Source organism: Pholis gunnellus, assembly GCF_910591455.1.
Source record: "Pholis gunnellus genome assembly, chromosome: 18".
NCBI classification, from domain to species: Eukaryota; Metazoa; Chordata; class Actinopteri; order Perciformes; family Pholidae; genus Pholis; species Pholis gunnellus.
Genome location: NC_136545.1, coordinates 8,466,929 through 8,486,253, shown reverse-complemented (window position 1 = coordinate 8,486,253; position 19,325 = coordinate 8,466,929). Strand labels below are relative to the sequence as shown.

The 19,325-nt window shown below is 42.3% G+C and overlaps 1 protein-coding gene across 1 annotated transcript in view; it reads right to left on the bottom strand.

Moving 5' to 3' along the window:
* grin3a (glutamate receptor, ionotropic, N-methyl-D-aspartate 3A) overlaps positions 1–15,919 on the bottom strand; it is a gene marked incomplete at both ends in the record, with an annotated part of 40,919 nt that extends 25,000 nt beyond the window's left edge. Inside the window, 2 exons of the mRNA XM_079179506.1 lie at positions 5,564–6,309; positions 15,170–15,919. Coding sequence (XP_079035632.1) covers positions 5,564–6,309; positions 15,170–15,919 — 1,496 coding nt within the window. The remainder of the gene's footprint in view (positions 1–5,563; positions 6,310–15,169) is intronic.
* Between the last annotated feature and the right edge of the window lie 3,406 nt (positions 15,920–19,325).

The window sequence follows — 19,325 nt, the reverse complement described above, 5'->3', positions numbered from 1 at the left end:
GACAGAAGTTTTTTTAGAAATAGCAACATGGCCTGGTACATCTTGATTAATGAGGATAATCACACCCTTATTTGACCTCAAAATACTCTCTGTTTGTATTAGAAATTCATCCATTACATATTCACCATCCACGGGGAAAGTCCCTTATCCTACACCTGCTCACCTGTTTTTCCACATAGCCTGGAGGAAAACATCTGGGTAAATATCTAACCAAATCATATTGTAGTCCCTTATTTTGCTCTTCAATTTGTCATCCATCTTTGTGCAGTTGTGAAGTAAGTGTTGCACAAATGAATTAGGGCAGTGTGCAAAAATACCCCGGTGGCAAAGGGGTGGGGGGGGGGGGTCCCCCGTACCCAGTGCTCCACGGTTGTGCTGAAGTCATACACAGACTCACTACGCCAATATACACAATTTCATGGATGCAAGCCAAGGCAATTAAATAGGATATAGACTACAAGCTTTGCACCCACATCACCCAGGCCTATAACGTTAACAATAAGGCCACTGACACAACAACCACGCAACAGCTATGCCCTGTAACAGAATCCACACAGCAAACTCGCCTCTTTTCTCTCTAAACACACAAGGGTTTAGGTCCAAAAACCGAAGGAAAGACGGGCTCTCTTCACACAACCGGTCGTGGCTCTGGCTGGCTGTGTCATTTAGTGAAAATCTGTTCACACACTCACTGATAATATTTGTGAATAAATGTTTTCAAATTGAACAATCAGTAATGCTGGACATGGCAGCCTGAGTTTTTAGAATACATTTTTCGTGACAATTGCTGGAGACAATAAAAAGAAAAAATGATTTTAACCAACTCCCCACATTTTGCTGTTGAGGCTTTCAGGGGATCTCAAATATCAATCAAATCTGTTCTGTTGCTCATCTGTCACATGCTTTCTGGCTTCTACCGTGTTGACAACACTCCCTTCCAGGTCAGCTCTGCACCTGATACCACAGCTCTATTGCCAAACCGAAGACAGCCCCTCTCACTGCAATAGAAATAAAAAAATAAGACTGAAAGTGACTGCAGGATTTTGAAGGGTGTAAGACAAGGGTTCACTGGAGAAATCTTTGGGATTAAAAGGTGAGAAACTGACTTTAAAATGTATCTGTAAATAATTGGGTTTGGAGTATTACCTTCTAATCATTTTTTTGCGTCCTGGTCACAACTTGTACACATATACAACCTGTGAAAGGAGGCCATAAATAGAATGCTTTGTTTTCAGAGGTTATAAGCCCTAAACCTTGAAAAATACTGATGATGAAAAGAAAGAAGAATGTTTAACCTGACTAAATAATTTGAGTTTTGTACAATGTGATGCGAGCGATTTTTACACAAACTCTAATACTCTAATGGTTTTCAAGAGGTGTTTTTTCAGTCTTTTCATCTTTTCCTTTCCTTATAGGTCCAATAATAACATCGCTGACTTCATTTACTTTCTTGCACAATACAATAGATTTTTTTAAATGTAGTGTCTAACGAGAGACCATCTCACCAGCTGTGAAGCCAAATCGGGCCAGAGGCGTTAATTGGGGAGGCCAATGGTCCCTTTCCTGGTTCCTACCCCCCTACTTCTGGAATCCCCAGAGTGTTAATCCCATCTTTCGGCGCAGGCTGAAAACTCACCTCTTCAAGGAGTGCTACCCTGAGCCTTCCACTCAGCACTTATTGTATTCATATTCGTTTGTTGCACTTATTGTATTCGTTTGTTTCTGCACTGTACATTTGCTCTGGTTTATGCTCTTGGATGCTTGTTTGAAAAAGGAGATGCACTTATGACTTCTGGTGACTAGTAGTTCTCTTGAAATACCTATGATGAATACACTTATTGTAAGTCGCTTTGGATAAAAGCATCTGCTGAATGATTGTAATGTAATGTAATGTAATGTTAAGCACGAAGGTTGAGTGGCTGTTCCAAGTCGAGAACCTTGTGGGTGACGGAGAGTCCGACTCAATGAAGAAACCATTACTAACATTTTTATTTTCACAGTGATGCTCAACCCAACAAATCAAATGTCAAATGACATTAGAAATATTTTAGTAAGGCATATTTGTATCCTTCCTTTTCCATTTTAACCTTAGAACTGTTTTGCTTTCTGGCTGTGCAGCATTTTGCAAGTTCATGGCTATTTTACATTAGAATGATGAACAAGTTGCAGACAGTGTGTGTTTGTGTGTATTAAAGAGGCCCTAAGCAAAGACTCTATGCACTTTGTTGTTTATTCTTTCAACTTAGTGCAGTGAATAAATGCATCATTTCTGCTTTTTGCCTTTTAGGGTTCTTTTTTGCTCTCAGTTTTGCACGGATATCATGATGTAAAGTAGATGATTGTCTTGCAATGTATTGAGTATCGCAGAATCGCTGTTTTTGCGTGATACCATGGTACATATGAAATTGCACTGTGTTTAAGAAAAACAAGGTTTTAAGCTTTAATATCTCATAAATAAATACATAATTGGGGCTTGAGGGTTTTTGTGACCTCTGTAAAATCTCATCATATGCATTTTATCTGATCTCCAGATCCAAGCTGAACTCAGACTTAATAAATATAGCATTCTAGGATCATATCAAACTTTAATGTATCAGAGCACCTACAGTGTCTAATGTCAGCCCTGAAGCAAAAATAATTCAAAATTGCTTTCAAAATATATTAAGTCTGACTTTCACAAACTTTCATGTGCAAATATCCGGTTCTCCCACTGCAGAACTTGAGGACAGTCGACTCCAACAACCTTCCCCACACACTCAACTCGTTGGTATTTACTCTCCCTCGGGCAGTCTACAGCCCTTTTGCCCTCAGTCATTGTGTGCAATATCATGACTTGCCATGACACCTGCTTAGTAGAAAACAGTAGACAGATATAAAATAGTTTTTTAAAAAGTATATTGGAAGCAACAAAAGCATTGGTTTCTACTCTCTAGAAAGTTGTTGTCATCCGTTTAGTTTTGGAAAAAAAAACATGATCTTAAGGTAAGTAGGTAACCCTTACCCTACAGAAAAACAAAACAAACAAAAGTAAATAAGTAAGTCAGTAAGTAAGACAAGGGTGCCATGTGCACACTTGTCTTACTCAATATCAGTGTCGAGGGGCATGGCAAAGAGTCGGTATTTGACGGCCTGGGAGTTAGGTCTGTAAAAAAATACAGGTGACAGATCAGTGTATCTGACAACTAAACCACGCTGTGTCCACAATCAGATTAAAGTTAATCTAAAAAAGAAAAGGAAATCAATAAAATTGTTAGACTGCGCAACAGAAGTTAATGGTAATAGATTATGATCACAACACCGATTCAATTCATCGCCAATCTTTCTAACCTGGCGAGACGTACGGAAATTGGAAAAAGAACAAAAAGTCAATTTATATTAATCTCTGCAGCATGAATGCGATGGGGCGGTCCAAACAATCCCACAGCTGCACAAAAACTGAATTACTAAAAAAAAGGAATAACATTTCTGACAAAAAAAAAAAATAGCCTTTTTTAATCTTTGCAGGTAACATAGAAACCTACATCCTTTCCTTCTCTCCAGCATCTACAGCTGGTGACAGGATCATATATATTACTATCTAATTTATATAGCTTTCCCTGAACATATGGCTGACTTTTCCAAATCTCATGCGTGTATAACAGCTTGGATTAGACAAAGTTTGGGAAACGAAACCTCTTCGGGTAAATCCTTTGCCTTCACAGGGTCAACAACGGGGCTTTTTTCGTTCTTCGTTCTGTGGTAAGTAAAACACTGGCAGGCTAATCAACACTTTACAACAGCTTAAAATGAACCAAAGACATGACAAAACGCAATCACAAAGCTCCTCCAGCCTTCTACAGGCTCATCACGTTCAAACACTTCTCCTCCTGGGGAGACCATTCTGCTGAATCAGATGTTTTGAGGAGAATCTCAGTAGAAAAGGTCACACTCTTATGGTAATGCACTGGTGTATGATCACACACTCATTCATTGTTCACATCTTACTGTAGCTCTAAAAAGTAGAGTGGCCCAGCTGCAGATTACGACGCTGCTGCTAAATGCAAATCCTCACACTTTATCATTTTACCCCACTGCTGCAGTTATTGAGTGAATATAATGGGCGTTGGAATGCGCTGCACGATTGTGAATGCATGCTCCTTTGCAAATGAGAATGAATATGAGTTTCTGTGGCGAATTCCAGCCCGACCGGCAGCTAATTTCAGCAAAATGGCTCTGAAAAAAAACACTATATGCTCCCGAGCACAATCCACACAGCAGACAGACAAAGTCCTCCTCTGATGGGAATGAGACACTTGGGTTCATGTTGTAACCATGATGTTCTGCTCTCTCTTAGCGTGCCAGAGAAGATACAATACCTTGCAAAAATGAAAAGGTTATCATGGTCCGTCTCCCCACTTGAACGGCTGACAGTTGACCTGGATGTGACCCACTTGCAAGCCTAGATTGTGTTGCTATGTTTGGCAGAGGAGTTTCAAAAAGGGGAAGCACCAGCGAGCATTTGGAATGCTGACACTGGAAGGGCAAGATTTCCAGTCTCTGAAGACATTCCATGTTTTCTCTTGCGTCATAGACTTTGTGACGAGCAATACAAGATGTATGGGAACAGTGGGTCCAGCAATTACCTATTCTTCACCATCTGGGCCCTCACATGGCTGTGGATGAATGTCTGCTTGCATTTAACACCATATATACCAAATCCACCAGACAAACTTGGTATCAAAATAAAGGCAGCGTGTAATGCACAGTCCAGCAGCTAAATGCAATTCATCGCACCGTGTCATTTTATTACACTGCTGCAAATATTGATTGTATATATTGTTCGAATAGGCTCCTTACTTGTGCGTGCATCCACCTTCGTAGATGTGTATGAATGTGTGTTTCCGTGGCGAATTCCAGATAGACGTTGCTGGACTGTGACCAAAACATGTGCATGATGGAGAGAGAAGTACATTCTACCACAACAAAGACAAAGTCGGAAAAAAAGGCTGAATCACATACATGAACAGCACCGTGGAGAGAGAGAGAGAGGGTGCGAGGGGTGGGATGGAGAATCAGGGCTGTTGGGTGGAGACGACCCAGGATTTGGAATGCGGCCGGCAGCTGTTTTTAGCAAAATTGCTCTGAAAACTCACTTTCCTTGCCAACTCTTTACAGCACAAAGACAAGGTTAGCAAGTAGCTCACAATGCCTGGAAACTAAAACATGCCTGGGATTCATAAATAAGTGCATGCAAATTTTTTAAACAAGACTACAAAATGGTTAACTGTGATCTAAGTCTGTGTCTGTGTGATTTGTAGAAAACAGCTGAAAACATAAGTAAACCCCTACTTAGCCTTAACGCTATCAAAATCATTTTCCAGTATTGTTTATACTGCCTAATAATGTTTGTTTTATTTGCAGCCATGCAGCATTTTCCACGTTGCTGAAACAATCATTTTTATGTTGCAGGAACATCATCAATCATTGACAACAACATGCATTCTCAGAGTTTGTGGTCATTGCATTTGATTTGATGTGAATGTGTAGGTGCAAATGTGACTTAAGTATCCACATGATTCCTTACCTTGACAAGTACTCCCCTGAGCTGCTGTTGCTCTTTTGTATATCCATACAGTTAGTAGTCCCAGGTATGAGTGCTAGAGCAGGATTCTCTTTGGCTGCACTGCCCACAGCCCGCGCGATTAGCTCCAATGAGTCGTGGACGAAGTGATCCAGAGAAGGGGCCTCCATGACCCCGTGTGCCAGTAGCCCCAGTGGCAGCCCTTCTGTTCTCAGCTCGGCCACATTTTGTCTGTCGCCCAACACCCAGTGAAACTCTGGGAGCGTCATCCGACTGGCCAGCGTCCACAGACGCCGCACTTCGCGGATCTCGCACCCAAATGTCACCACACTCCTTGTGGATGAAGGCTCTCTCAAGGCCTCCAGCTGCCGCATGAGAGCTTGTTGCTGGTCTAATTTGGAGGAGGAAGTGGACGAAGAAGCAGAGGATGAGGCAGCGGGGGAGAAGTAAGGCAAAGACGATGACGATGAAGACGCCTCAGCTCCTGTGGCCACATCTGATGCCACTCCTGAGTGTAACGATGAAGATGAGACCGATGACAAGGTTGAAGCGGTAGCTGTCAGATTGACAAGAGTGCCCAAGTGGAAGCGAGTGCTGTTGTTGATGAGGAGGAGGAAGTCTCTAATGTCCCAATCCTGACAGAGCAAAATACTGATATCCCACCAGCCGTTCATCATCAGCAGGGTAGAGAGGAGCCGGGACGGTGGGGCCTCCACGGTCCGCATCGCCAGTTGGAAATGGAGAGGATTCTGTGGGGAGATTGAAAAAGGGTAACGGGTGAATGGGCAAGTGATTTGGGAAAGGGAAAAAAAGGGAATGAACGTACAAGGGGAGAGGGTGAGTACGATTTAAGAAATGGAAAAAAGAATGGTAGAGATATGAGGTATATTGGATTGGAGAGATGGGATACAGAGGGGCCGTTAAAAAAATAAACAGGAGGAAATAAAGGGGATGGAAATGTAAGGGTGATGGGCGAGATTAACGCGTAGTGATGGGGGGGACAAAGGATTGGTGAGGGTCAGTTGGATTTCATAGAGGGCAGAGAGATAGGGGAAAGACATTAGAGGATGTTTTTTGGAATAAACGGTAGATTGCGAGAAAGGAGAAAGATACAAATGAAATGGAGAAAAGGCAAAACAAGGACAATGGAAGGATGGTGCAGGAGGAGGTTCCGTGCAACATTAAGGAAGATATGGGGGGGGGGGGGGCGATTTTATGGGGCACCAGGAAGGAGAAACAGATTTAGTAGAACGGAGAATAAAAGAAAAAAGGTAAAGAAAGACGGAAAGGTCATAAATCTAACAACAGAGTTACTTTCTGTCTAAGAATTCAATTTGCTCCTCGAGAACAAATACATTCAGCGGGATATAATGGATTTCAGCCTCCACTTACCTGCTCCCATGAATATCATTATTCACATCATAAGAAATACACAACTATCTATTTCAAGAGCATTTGAAGAAAGTTGAAGAAACTTAACTGGGCCTTTCACATACTGTGCTTGGTCAAATCCGTGTGATATAATTCCCAACTCTGCTTTGCAATTCATGAATTCATCAGTTGATTGATGATGTCTGGACAGATCAATGGGTAGAGCACAGCAATGGTGTGGGGTTTCCACCTGGACCATTAATGATAAAAGTGTGGTCTCCTATTCGTGATGAAAACCACCCACCTAATAAATGCTAAATGCTCAAGAAATATACAAAGATCAGAGGCTTGATTATGCTATGTTTATTTTCAAAATACATGTCTGTAGTATCTTCACCAAATATAGAGATTCATATGTTTTCATTATTGGGTTTGTGAAATAAAAATGGATCCCACCCATAGTTTGTATTACGTAAGAGGCTGAGTGCTTTTTTGTCTTGTAGTTTGGGAAATGGGCTTTCTGTCAGTATTGTTTTAAATTCGCCGGTTCAAGCTTCAGAAGAGAACAACAATAGATCCCGTTTAAGGGCCATACAAGCAGAATTACATCAAGTTATTTCCCCTACATTGCAGCTGAACATTTTCCACACTATGTAACCTTTATAGATTGATTTCCCACCTTCCGGGCTACAGTTGATTTTACTTCATTTCAGTATGTTGAATCACTTTGGAGAATCTCGGAATTTGCTTGAGATAGATAATCCTTCAGGGAAAATGCCATTACCTTGGCAATAAAACAGCCTTATTGATCAGTGCTATCAGTGCACCTTAGCGAGCAGTGCGCCTGCGCAAGCCCGTGCAGTGCAAAACCTGTTGTTTAGCCAAAATATTGTCATGAATTGCTGTACATTTACTGTGGATTCACAACTGTATCTTACAGTATTTCATAATAACTGTAACATAGAGTTGAATGTTCATCCTTTACATGTAAATTAACAGGTAATGCCGTCGGTTGACCATAGCGGCAAATTACAGTAAAGTGGTGGAAATACCCTTCTCTGAGTTCACTGAGTCACTATCCATGAACATTGTAATGTTGATTGTAGGCTAATGTTTCTGCTTTGATGGTAGAACAATTTTTATGAATCCAACTGCTCATAGCCCACTAATCATTTTTAAATGACGTGATCAGCTATTACTGAACGTGACTTCGAACAGCACAGCTTCTGCAGTCATCCTTCTGATTACAGCCAAGTGGGAATTCCGGACTCAGATTCATTAGGTGCCCAGAAACACACCAAAGTGACCAAAAAAACGATTGTTAAATACAGCTGACTAAACCAAGTCAAGCACTCATCTTCATACCTCACTTAAATAAACTAAAAATGATTTCTGAAAGGTTGGACATTTTATTCTGAAAAATATTGCATGCTGTATAGAACATTGTTGACAGTAATACAATATGATAAATACGTACGATTTGTAATTAATAGGCTGCAGGCAAAACCACCGAATGGGTCCACTGGCTCCCTCAGTGCCATTATGATCAGACCAGTACAAACCCACTGCACTCCACACATGCAGTGCATTGCACTGCACTTACAGGTTTATAGTGAGCCAGGAGATCAGAGCTGATACGTTTCAAAGCTGACACAGTCACCCCTGTAATACCGGGCTGCCAGATCTGCTTCAGTGTACCTCGTCATACACTGTACCCAACATACCAGTCACCCAGGCAATCAATATGTCGCACTCACACACGCAGAACTACACTCAAAACGCCCTCAGCTTCAACGTTTATTTGACTTTACAACTTTTCCACAAGCTTTGCACTAAAAGCCCATTAGATTAATCTATTGGTTAATTTCACTCATTTCATTAATCACAGCACCCAATGGGCATGCAAATAAGGTAAGCATTATTCCTCCACTTATAGCATGTACATGGAAGGATCATTGCTGCAATAAAAGCACCAACAGAAGCACTACTATATGTTTTATTTCAGTTCTAGAAGTCTCGTTTCAGGGAGAGGAATGGTAATGCAGCCCACGGGGCATCAGACTCTCACCTCCTCTCATCCCCCAGGAGGATTTATTCTCAGCTGTGGCACGTCTGCACTGTGATCACCATAAATCTGTAACCCCCTCTTTGTTCCTCATGTAAATAAACAGGCAGGAATTTGCCCGGAAGTGCGGCTGCCTGCTCTCTTACATAAATACAGAGATCTGCTGCTTTCGACGAACTGGGAAATCCCAGCTTTGTTGTCACTTTGCTCTCTTTCATCACTCTTCTCTCTTCAGAAATCTGTTTTTGTTGTCCAAACATACATTTGCTGTTATTTTTTTTATGTGAAGAGACTCGCAAGCCTTGCTTTTTGGTAAAACAGCAGGGACTGGCAAAATCTCGAGCCAGAGGACAAATCAAATAAACTAGTAATGGCTTGGTATTGATCTTTCCTTGATTAGATGATTCATTGTGGGGAAAGTGTGAAAACTGATTATAGGTTTCTGGGACTGTTTTTTTTTTTTTAACAAGATCACATAAGATAACAAATACAAAATTGTTCCGTCTTGCAATATTTTCAACAAAGTGTTGTTTTAGCAGAAAACAATATCTTGCAACTGTGGGTTTTAATTAAAAAAAAGATATTGTCACTATTGTTGATTTCACAGCAAAACGTCCTTACGGCCCGACCCCTAACTCCATAGACCTACCCATGGCTCTTAGCCTTTCATCCTACTGGTGGAACAATGACAACCTCCACTAACTCTCCTCATAGTCAGCAAAGCCCTATCATTCATCTTCCTTGATAGATTGTGAGGATATAATTACTTCAATATCCTAATCAGCATAATCTACAAATTAATGTACCTGCATCTAATTGAAAAGACAATCTCAGGCTCACATGTGTGTGATATTTACTTTATTTTCTCAGTAAAAGTATGCATTCAAAAAAACATCACTGAGTTATTACTATCACCGTTCCATCACCACTGCCCCTTAGCCTAAACTCACTGTTGGGTGTTTGAAGCTTGTGGAAACTAACGCAGCTACACAACCCGAAAGAGAAACAGTCAAACAAAATGACCTTGAAATAGCATTTTACTTCACTTATTTTTGGACACAATAAGGAAGTCAAATACCAGCGCTGGGGCAGTGGCCATCGGTGTCTTAATGCAGGCATGCACACAGAGGGACAAACATCCATTCACATGATGGGTATCAAAACGAAGTTCTTCATTCAGTGTTGCCAGGTCATATTGCCAGTTTCCAGCCCAATCACAACTTAAAACCCACCCAATAAAATAGAGACCACTCCAGATCATGACCAGCCCAATCTGATAACTGACTCTATTGGAATTGGTACTCCATTAGGTGTACTGGCAATAGTACTGGCATTGTGATTTAAACAATACCGGGAGGCGTGCTGTATGGGTCAAACTAGACCAGACCACCTGACCGGTGGTCTGGTCCTGTGTGAAATGATTGAGTGATTGTGAAATGATTGCTACTGACGTCAAATACCTTTCGATCATAACTCGCGTTACATTACAATTGTACTTATTCTTATCCATAGCATGATGTTTTTTTTTTTTTAAACCCGAACCACGTACGTTTGTTAACCTAACCGCCACAGTTTTATAAAGTTAACCACGTGTTACAACGCTAACCGTGACTGTTAACCACAAGAAAACCTGCGTAAAGCTACGACCAAAAAATCTGCCCCTGCATCATTATAGTGACGTCAGGGGTTTCTGCCTTGACAGCAAAATATGACAAATAGGGACGAGATCACGTTGCTCCAAAAAAATGCATTTCACATGTTCACATTAGTTTAAATGTGTGGTTGCCTCGCCTGGAAAGTGGACGAGAGTAGGCGGCAGCAGCAGGGGGCGTTGACAAAAAACTGCGGTCAAGTCGGTCAGTTTTCAGCCGCCTTCAAAGAATAAACAGGAAGTCACAGAAACAGTTACATCCTGTTAGATCAGATCTGTAGGCTACCTGTAGTTTACAAACCTCATTCAGATTTATTCATGTGCGTTTGTAAATATATATTTCTGTGGAAATGTGCCTGTATCTGCATTGTATTCTATCCTTTGTTCTTTTCATGTCTGTCTTTAAAACACTTTGCTGCTCGTTGAGTTGTATAAATGAGCGTTATTATTATCAATCCCACAAGATATGTTTTTAGATTAAACCTTTGTTGTTCAACAACCTGAGACAAATAGCCAACAATGGAGCGTTAAATATTACAATTACAGAGAAAATTTGGATTTTCTGCAAAACATGGTGTTTGTTGTCAAATCTAAGAGCCAATCAGCTCTCTGATCTGGCGACAGCCAGGCGTTTCCCATCATGCCTTGGGTCATGCAGTCGGTGAAAAGCAACTGCGGCGCCTGGCTCTAAAAACTGCCGCCGCCTCGCTCTCGTGAGGTTATCGTTGACCAGGGTAAGGCGGGATCAAGTCGAACACAAATCTAACCAGCATGCATTGTGCGGCGATCGCCGGTGATCGATTCTGCGCAGGACTGGCTCGTCTCAAACGAGCCTATTGACAAATTCAGCTTGGTGGCACTCAATATGACCCAATTGTGAGACAGTATTACTAACTGTGATTACTAACTATGAAGAAGTTGTTCAACTGCCAGCGACATTTTTACACTTCGTCAACTCTGCCCTGCTAAAAACACGTTTCTAATGTAGTTTCTGGTTACAACTGTTAAAACCAACGCAGCCATGTACGTTCTTGGTACATTTGTTACTGTTTTATTTGAATACCTCTTTCGTTGCAGACAACCTCGATTCATGCCTTTGTGTTCTTTCCCACCTGCGTGATTGTCTGCGCAGCCCTGATTGTTCTCACCTGTCTCTCGTTAGCCCTACTGTCACCTGTCCCTCGTTATTGTTCTTCCTTCCCTGTAATATTTCATCTTTGTCTCTTGCCAGTTCGTCTTTGTACTTCCTTGTTGAGCTTTTCAGCCGTCTTTCCTTGTGTATTCCTCGTGGTATTATAGACCTTGCTTTTTATGTTTTCGAGTCTGCCAGTTGGGGATTTTTGGATACCTCTGCTTTATTCTGGACTGATCTTCTGTCTACTACTGTACCCTCGCTTCTCAAAGACCTTTCTGTTTGAGCACTGTATTTACGTCCACTGTCTTTTTTTTTTTTTTTACCAATTTCAAAACATTCTGTACATATGCCCTTCAACATAATGGGAATATCTGCAACACTTTATTTTAATGCAAAGAGCATACATTTGTACATAATTAGATTAGGTAGCAACCAACATTTGCCAATATGCTTCAAGTTGTCTATGAAGATGCTGTATCTTAACTTCACAAAAGCTCTAAGGTTGTGGGCCAGCATGGCATGGATTTCCACTTCAAAACTAGGTCCTCTTATCAGAGACAACTGGTCTTTCCCAGGGAGTTTCTCAGTCCCTGCTCTTTTAATATGCAAAAATTCGCAACCCTTTGCTGCTTCCAAAGCCTCTCACCACCTACTCCCAACCCACCAGTCCCTTTGCCCTGAGCTGCACTTTATATTTTGCTCCATAAGCTCCATATTCTCATGCGACCTCGTCATTTCGACACTTACATAACATAATGTGGCCGGCATACTGTGTCAAGGGTTGCTCACAGGTTCAATATATTAGAAACTTTTTAACAGTGAACTTTGTTTAACCTACAGCTTAAGGAGCAGAACACAAGGCAATGGAAAGACAATGTCACCAAACAAACACCAATGAGGTCCTCTCAAGACATTCAAATAGTTTTCCCAATTTCAAAACTGTTTCGGAGAAATTGCTGTCAGACTTCAATTGGGATTTAAATGACAAAACTAGATTGATTCAGAAAGGGATTAAAGCCATCTCTCCAAAGGTCACACACGAGTTCTGAACAATCTATCTGTTTGCTTGTTTATTGCCAAGTACATTTTTATCCAATCATACGTCTATTCATCCATAAAATAATCAATCTGTAGGTTTGTGTGCTATATCTATACCTGCTATTTCGCTTCCAAGAACCAGTTTGGACTTTAAACACCTGCTTACTGCTAACAGCGTAATGCTTCCTTGTGCATAGAGCAGGGAATTAGATAATACCCTGGAAACACACACACACACACACACACACACACACACACACACACACACACACACACACACACACACACACACACACACACACACATTCAAACCATTAGTTAGACTGAAGGGTTCTGGGACACTTGCCACCTACTGAGCTAAAGTAACGTGTGTGTGTGTGTGTGTGTGCGTGTGCTCAAGAAAATAAGAAAAAAACAATGATGCTCTTTAACCCTCCCAGGAAGGTTGTGCTTGGAAAGTAAACACACACACACTCTCTTACTGCTCATTGATATGCAATAACTGACCTGTTGGTGCCACCTAATTAAATAGGTTTACAGTGTAAAGTGACATTAAATCATTTTCTGTTTGTGACCGTCTGGTTGTACTTGTGAGAGAGATTTCTATCTGCACACACAAACAAATACACACCCCCACAGACACATGCGCGCACACACGCTCGGCAGGTGTCTATTCCAGAGAAAGCTTATTGATCAACCATTCCAGTGATTAATTTAGAGTGTTTACACTTTCAGCTAATTTTCTCTCACTCTCATTCCAGCTGCAAACTCTACAGATAATCATCAATTCGAGTATTTGGCACAATAGCTTCACGAACCGTCGTGGTTGATTTCCATCAAACGTGAAGGCGATCTTTTACTGAACCTAAACCAGAGTAGTTGCAGTTGCTTAACATTAACCTTAGATCCATAAGGGGGAAAGAGCTGAACATGTTATGTCATTTTGGAACAGTTATATGGGTACTTTTGCCTACAAACTCCACATATCTCAAACATGTTGCAGCTTTATTTACACACCAAAACCATTCTAAGATGAAAGCTCAATCAATTATTTTTCAGTTTGAGTTGATGATTTTGGGTGGATGAGAGGTTTTAAATAAGCAACTTCTGCAGCTGCTATACAATCCCTGCACATGGTGCAATAACTTGCTATGCGTAGGATGCAGCACTTGTATATTTTAATGCACACGGTCTTATAATGATGTTTTCCTGCCAATTGGGTATATTGTTTGGTATAAAAAGAACTGTACATACATAATCGTGCTGAGGAATTCATTGAGATATCAGGTAGAGAAGAGTAATGCTGATTTTATTGTAAAAGCAGTGAGATGCCTTCAACGCTTCAGCAGTGTGGGACATCTGACATAGCCAGCTGATCACATCTCAACATAATGCATGATTACGACAGGTGATTCTGAAAATGATGTATGAATTGATAAAGGGCAGTTTATCGTTGCTTTTTTTGTAAGGTAACGAATCAGAGCAATGCTGTAGATGTAAGTAGAACTTGAGGTTAGCGTCCCTATTCCAAATAAGTTATTCTCCTACACTTTACTGTTGTGCTCTCTCTCTCACTCTCTCTCTCTCTCTCTCTCTCTCTCTCTCTGTCTGGTGATGAATTTCTGCTAAATTCCAGCAATATGTTTGTTTGTGCATTCATACCTCAGGGCATGTGCTGCTGGGTGCACGCAGCCTTCAATCTTTTTTTCTTTTTTTTTTTACAACCTTATTTATTAAATGAGAAAGAATGCACTCTCCTGATTTTCTGAAGACACCCCCTCTGCTTTTTTCTTATGTGTAGATTTCAGCACCATGGACAGAGCCTGCTGTTCTCTCTCTCTCTCTCTCTCTCTCTCTCTCGTTCATTTTTTCCCAGTTTTCAGCACAGCAACTGCAACTAATTATATGCTTTATGTGGAGATCAAGAACATTGGTTTATATCACAAGTTGGGTCAACAATTTCACTTAATGCTGGCCATTTTACCAAGAGAGTTGAAATCACTGAACAAGAAAAGAGAAGAACATGTGATGTCATTCATCTGAAACAATACCTAATACACAGGAGGAGGAGGAGAAGATGAAAAAGACCAGCAGCAGGAGGAGGAAATGTTTCTCTCTGGGTAGACGTGGGACACATAAATCCACATTTACTCACGTCTTAATAGTGAAATAAAGGCATAAATCAAACTGCTTTGTGCTCAGGTTGTTGGAGGCCACTGACTTGTCCCAGTCAATGCGTTCTTTTACATAACATCTGCAACAGCCACCGCAGCTGTATGCCGAAGTGCAGTAATCAACAGTTAACAGCAGTTGAGATGTAATGTAGGAATAACTTTATTTTTTTTTTACCTCACTGTTGCGCGTAAACTCCCTCTGCACAACGCTGACTACTGGCACCTGAAGCGCAAGAGAGACGAACTCCAACTTGACGAACTCGTCCCGGTTCCGTGGAAAGGAGATCATGGCAGAAACCCCCTGCACCACCACGGTGTGACACACGCTCTCCACGAAGGACAGCGGGTCTTCGCTCTCGGGGTTGCCCCCAGAGGAGGTGGAGAACGCGGGCAGCTCTCCAAGTCCGGACCCAACGGCCATGACAAGCTCCAAGGATAAATTGTATGGCAGCAGCCCGGCCCGGTTGAGAGCCTCGACCGCGAGCAGGACCGAGTCTCGGGGTGCGAACACGCGGTTCTCCCTCGAGGTGTTCTCCTCCCGCTGCCGTGCCTGGCTCTTACTCCTGCTGGCTCCCCGCTGGTTGTTAACGGTGCCTCTGGTCCTGAGGCTTCCGTATCCAGGCGCGCCGGCACTTGTTTTAACCTGCTTTTCCAACTCCATCCGCTCCCCGCTCCCAATAAAACCTCGATCGTTGTCCCAGTCCTCAGAACCGCTGCCGGCGGAGGTGGAGAGCAAGCGAGGCTGAACGTGCAGAGCCCCGACCCGAACCGTGTGCCCGATCCGTTTCAGCACCTGGCACGGCTGAGGGTGAGAGTGAGCGCACGGCGGGAGAAAGACTAGAGCGCACAGCAGTAAACATAAGACCCCGGTGCCTGCTCGAGCTGCCGGGCCATTCGTCATCATCATCACCACCGTCTTCATCATCCGCGCTCCACAGCTGCACCGGATACCCCGTCCAACCACAGAATGGCGGAACACCGGGGCCGCTCCGTTGGTTCCCCTCCTGGCCCCCTGCGTGTGGCCCTCGTGCGGCGCTCAGACCCGCCGCTGCAGCCCCAACTCCGGCTCCAGCTCGCGGCAAAGTTGTGCGTTTCTCCACGGACACAGACAACAGGCTGCTGTGGCGCGCGATCAGGCACGAGCCGCGCACAAGCAAAAAATTATCCCCAAAAGTGCTTTTTTTCATCTCAAAAGATTTTCATCATTCAAGCTTTTTGATTACTGAACAGGTCGCGGAATCAAACGGTAACATTTCCACATATTCCAGTGGCAGATAAAATGTGAAGCCGAGCCCAGAGGGAGAGATGTCGAAAAGCAAGGTTAATGCGCATCAAACACAATCCAAAACAGTGGAATCCAGCACTGGAGACATCTGATGGCTTGATGTCTTCGAAGGAAAATGATCCCATTATCATCCAGAGCGCAGGAGCGACATTCACTTCGTCCCGGTACTCGAAAAAGAAAAAAACAGGGTTTTTTTCTGCCCTTGTTTCAGTAAACACCCTAAAAGCTTTCCAGAGCGCGCGCGCTGCTTGGCTCGAGTCAACCTCTGTACCAACACTTGTACCGGCGAGACCTCCGGCACGAGACCGCGGACTTAACTGCGCACGTTCCAATGGGATTTTAACCCCGTCCTCACTTTACCCCCACCCCATTCCCTTGAACAGTGTCCGGGGAGATTATGAATAAATTAAGGAATGAATGGGAGGATGGATGGATGGACAGACTTCTGTTTCAGTCTCAACATATGCTTACCAATCTAACATTTATAAGGTAATACGGGTACTCCTACTAATATATCCAGCACCTGTATTGTCTCCAGGCGTTGCACGTGTGGTTGATTTTGTTTATAGAAGTAAAATATGATGTCTGCAACTCTACTGTTAAGCCAATAACAAGGTGTTTGAAACCTAGTGTCAATCAATCGCATGTTAAAACTGTGTTTTTAAACACATGCGCCCAGATTTTTCCGCAGCATGTCATCCTGCAAATGCCAAATTGTCTACACCGTTGCTGTTTTAATTAATTAAAGCTCAACATGTCACAGTTTGGTTTCAAAGGAGTCACCACTGAGCAGGGATGCTCAGGGAGGAAACCATATGATTTAGGTCCCTAAAGAGTGTGCATGTGTATACATTTTTTTGAAAACACGATCCAAACATGTCAAGAAAACATTTACATGGTGCGACACATTGATTAGATGTTATGTAGGAGCCTTTGTGAGATTGTATTGTAGATTTGTCCAGCAGTGTCTGTGTGTGCTCGCACATGTGCTGAGCCAATTTAAACGAAACCAGACAGACAATTGCTCTTAATAAGATGGTTTTATTTCATCATATATAAGGACACCCAATTAGATCATTAACAGCTGCTGAGGGATTGAATGTTTAACTGATCTGCCTCTTGTTGCTACACACAGGTCAATGGTCACCATTGACCCAATCAGCAGCCTCCGTTTAAATAGCGACCCTGATTAATGATTGGTTAATGGTCTGATGTAGATTAATGATTGGCTAATGGTCTGATGTAGATTAATGATTGGCTAATGGTTCGTCTTGAAATGAGAGGCACGCCTACCAGGATATTGGAAGATCAATGACCCGGATCGATTGGATACTGCATGACCTCAAAAGACGGGGCTGGAAGGAAAAGGGAGCGAGACAGAGAGGGGAGATTTTGACAGGGGAAGAAGAGGAGGTGGTGACCAGAGGGGCCCTGTAGGAGATAAAGAGGAGGAGAGAGGAGCATATGTATGGCAATGGCAATGGGGGGGATTGAAAGGAGGGGAGAAGATGGAGAGTGAGGAGAGGAGACAGAGGAGCAGATGTGGAGGGGAAGGGAAGATGTTTAGACAGGAGAAGAACAAGTAAAGAAGCGATTCAAGAGGCAGCTCGGGCTGCAACCTCTTTAAAGAATCAAGGCTATTACAAATACAACAGAAATATATTTTACTGTAGATTAAACAGAGGGTGGAAAAAAGAAAAGTAAGAAAATTGCATTGACAGAAGGATTCGAGGTGAGATTAAAGCGTGAATCTTTGAAGAAGCCATCATATTTGTTGTTGTACCAAAAAAGCAATTCCTTTTTTTTTTCTTCTTTTTTTTTGCCATTACATTTTGCACTGCAAGGAGCAACAGGATATCGGGCAGCCGCTGCACAGGACATTCAAAAAGGCTTAAGAGTCAGAGTGTTAATTCTAATTCTAGCTCTTGATGAAGACAGTATAATCACCGAAATGTTGAAGATTACCTTCGCCATTTGAGTTGAGCTGGAGGAAGTATGCACCTGTTACATTTATTTTCACCATCCCATCTGTCTCCCCATGGGCCACTCATAAGACATGTAACAGACTGTATGGAGATTCATCGGGGGGGGGGGGGGGGGGGGTGTATGCAGGGTATTGTAATTTTTACTTTAGCAGTAGGAAGGTTTGCCAGAATCTTTTGGGTAGACTGGTTTTATTCCAGCCTTCCCTTTTATGACCTACTATACTAAAAAGAGATCAAATAATGACATCAAAAAGACGGCTTTTGTGTGCTCCACCGGTCCTGAGGGTGCACTTGGTCTGATAAACAGTTCTGTTTTTTTATCGGAGCTTTATTTTCACAATCTACTCTAAAGTAATAGAACCAATACCAGTTTATTTTTAATCACAATACATGGTCTTTTTTAGTGAATAGTGATGGAGCATTATGACAAATAACAGCATTACTTCTCCAACCTGGCCTGCCTCTTTACTATGTTCTTCATTGTAACTTTATAGTTTGTTCCGCCACAGTTACCTCAGCTGTAACACAGACATGTAGCGATTTTGTGTGTACACACATTACTTTGTGTAAAACCAAAGTAGCTTTGCATCAAACCTAGATGTTGCTGGTGTTGCGAGCGCCTTGCACACAGCTCCTTCCCTTTCTCCACTTTCCAATCGTAATGATCTTATATTTTGATATTTGCGGTGTGATCTTTGGCCCATCTGTGTGGAGGAATCAACAAATTTCCATAAAGTCACTTTGGGAAGATACATTCCATTGGCTCTGTGACTTAAGAGGTGTCCATTTTTCTCCATAAAAGTCAATCAAAGCATGATCAAAACGTAACCTAAAAACGTTCATTCAATTGTTTTCCCAGCACTGTTTTTAACGTTTGAACTTCTTTGATTTCCTTTTTGGCTGCCCGTCTGTCTGTCCGTCCGTCCACTTTAAATCTTTATCTAACTTACTGTTGTTTGCCCGTCCTCTCTGGTAGACGCCAGCCGTCTTCCCGTCTTCTTGCTTGCAGGCTCATCTGATTTCACATGCCTGTCCATCCGCCTGGTTGGAACACCTTTAAT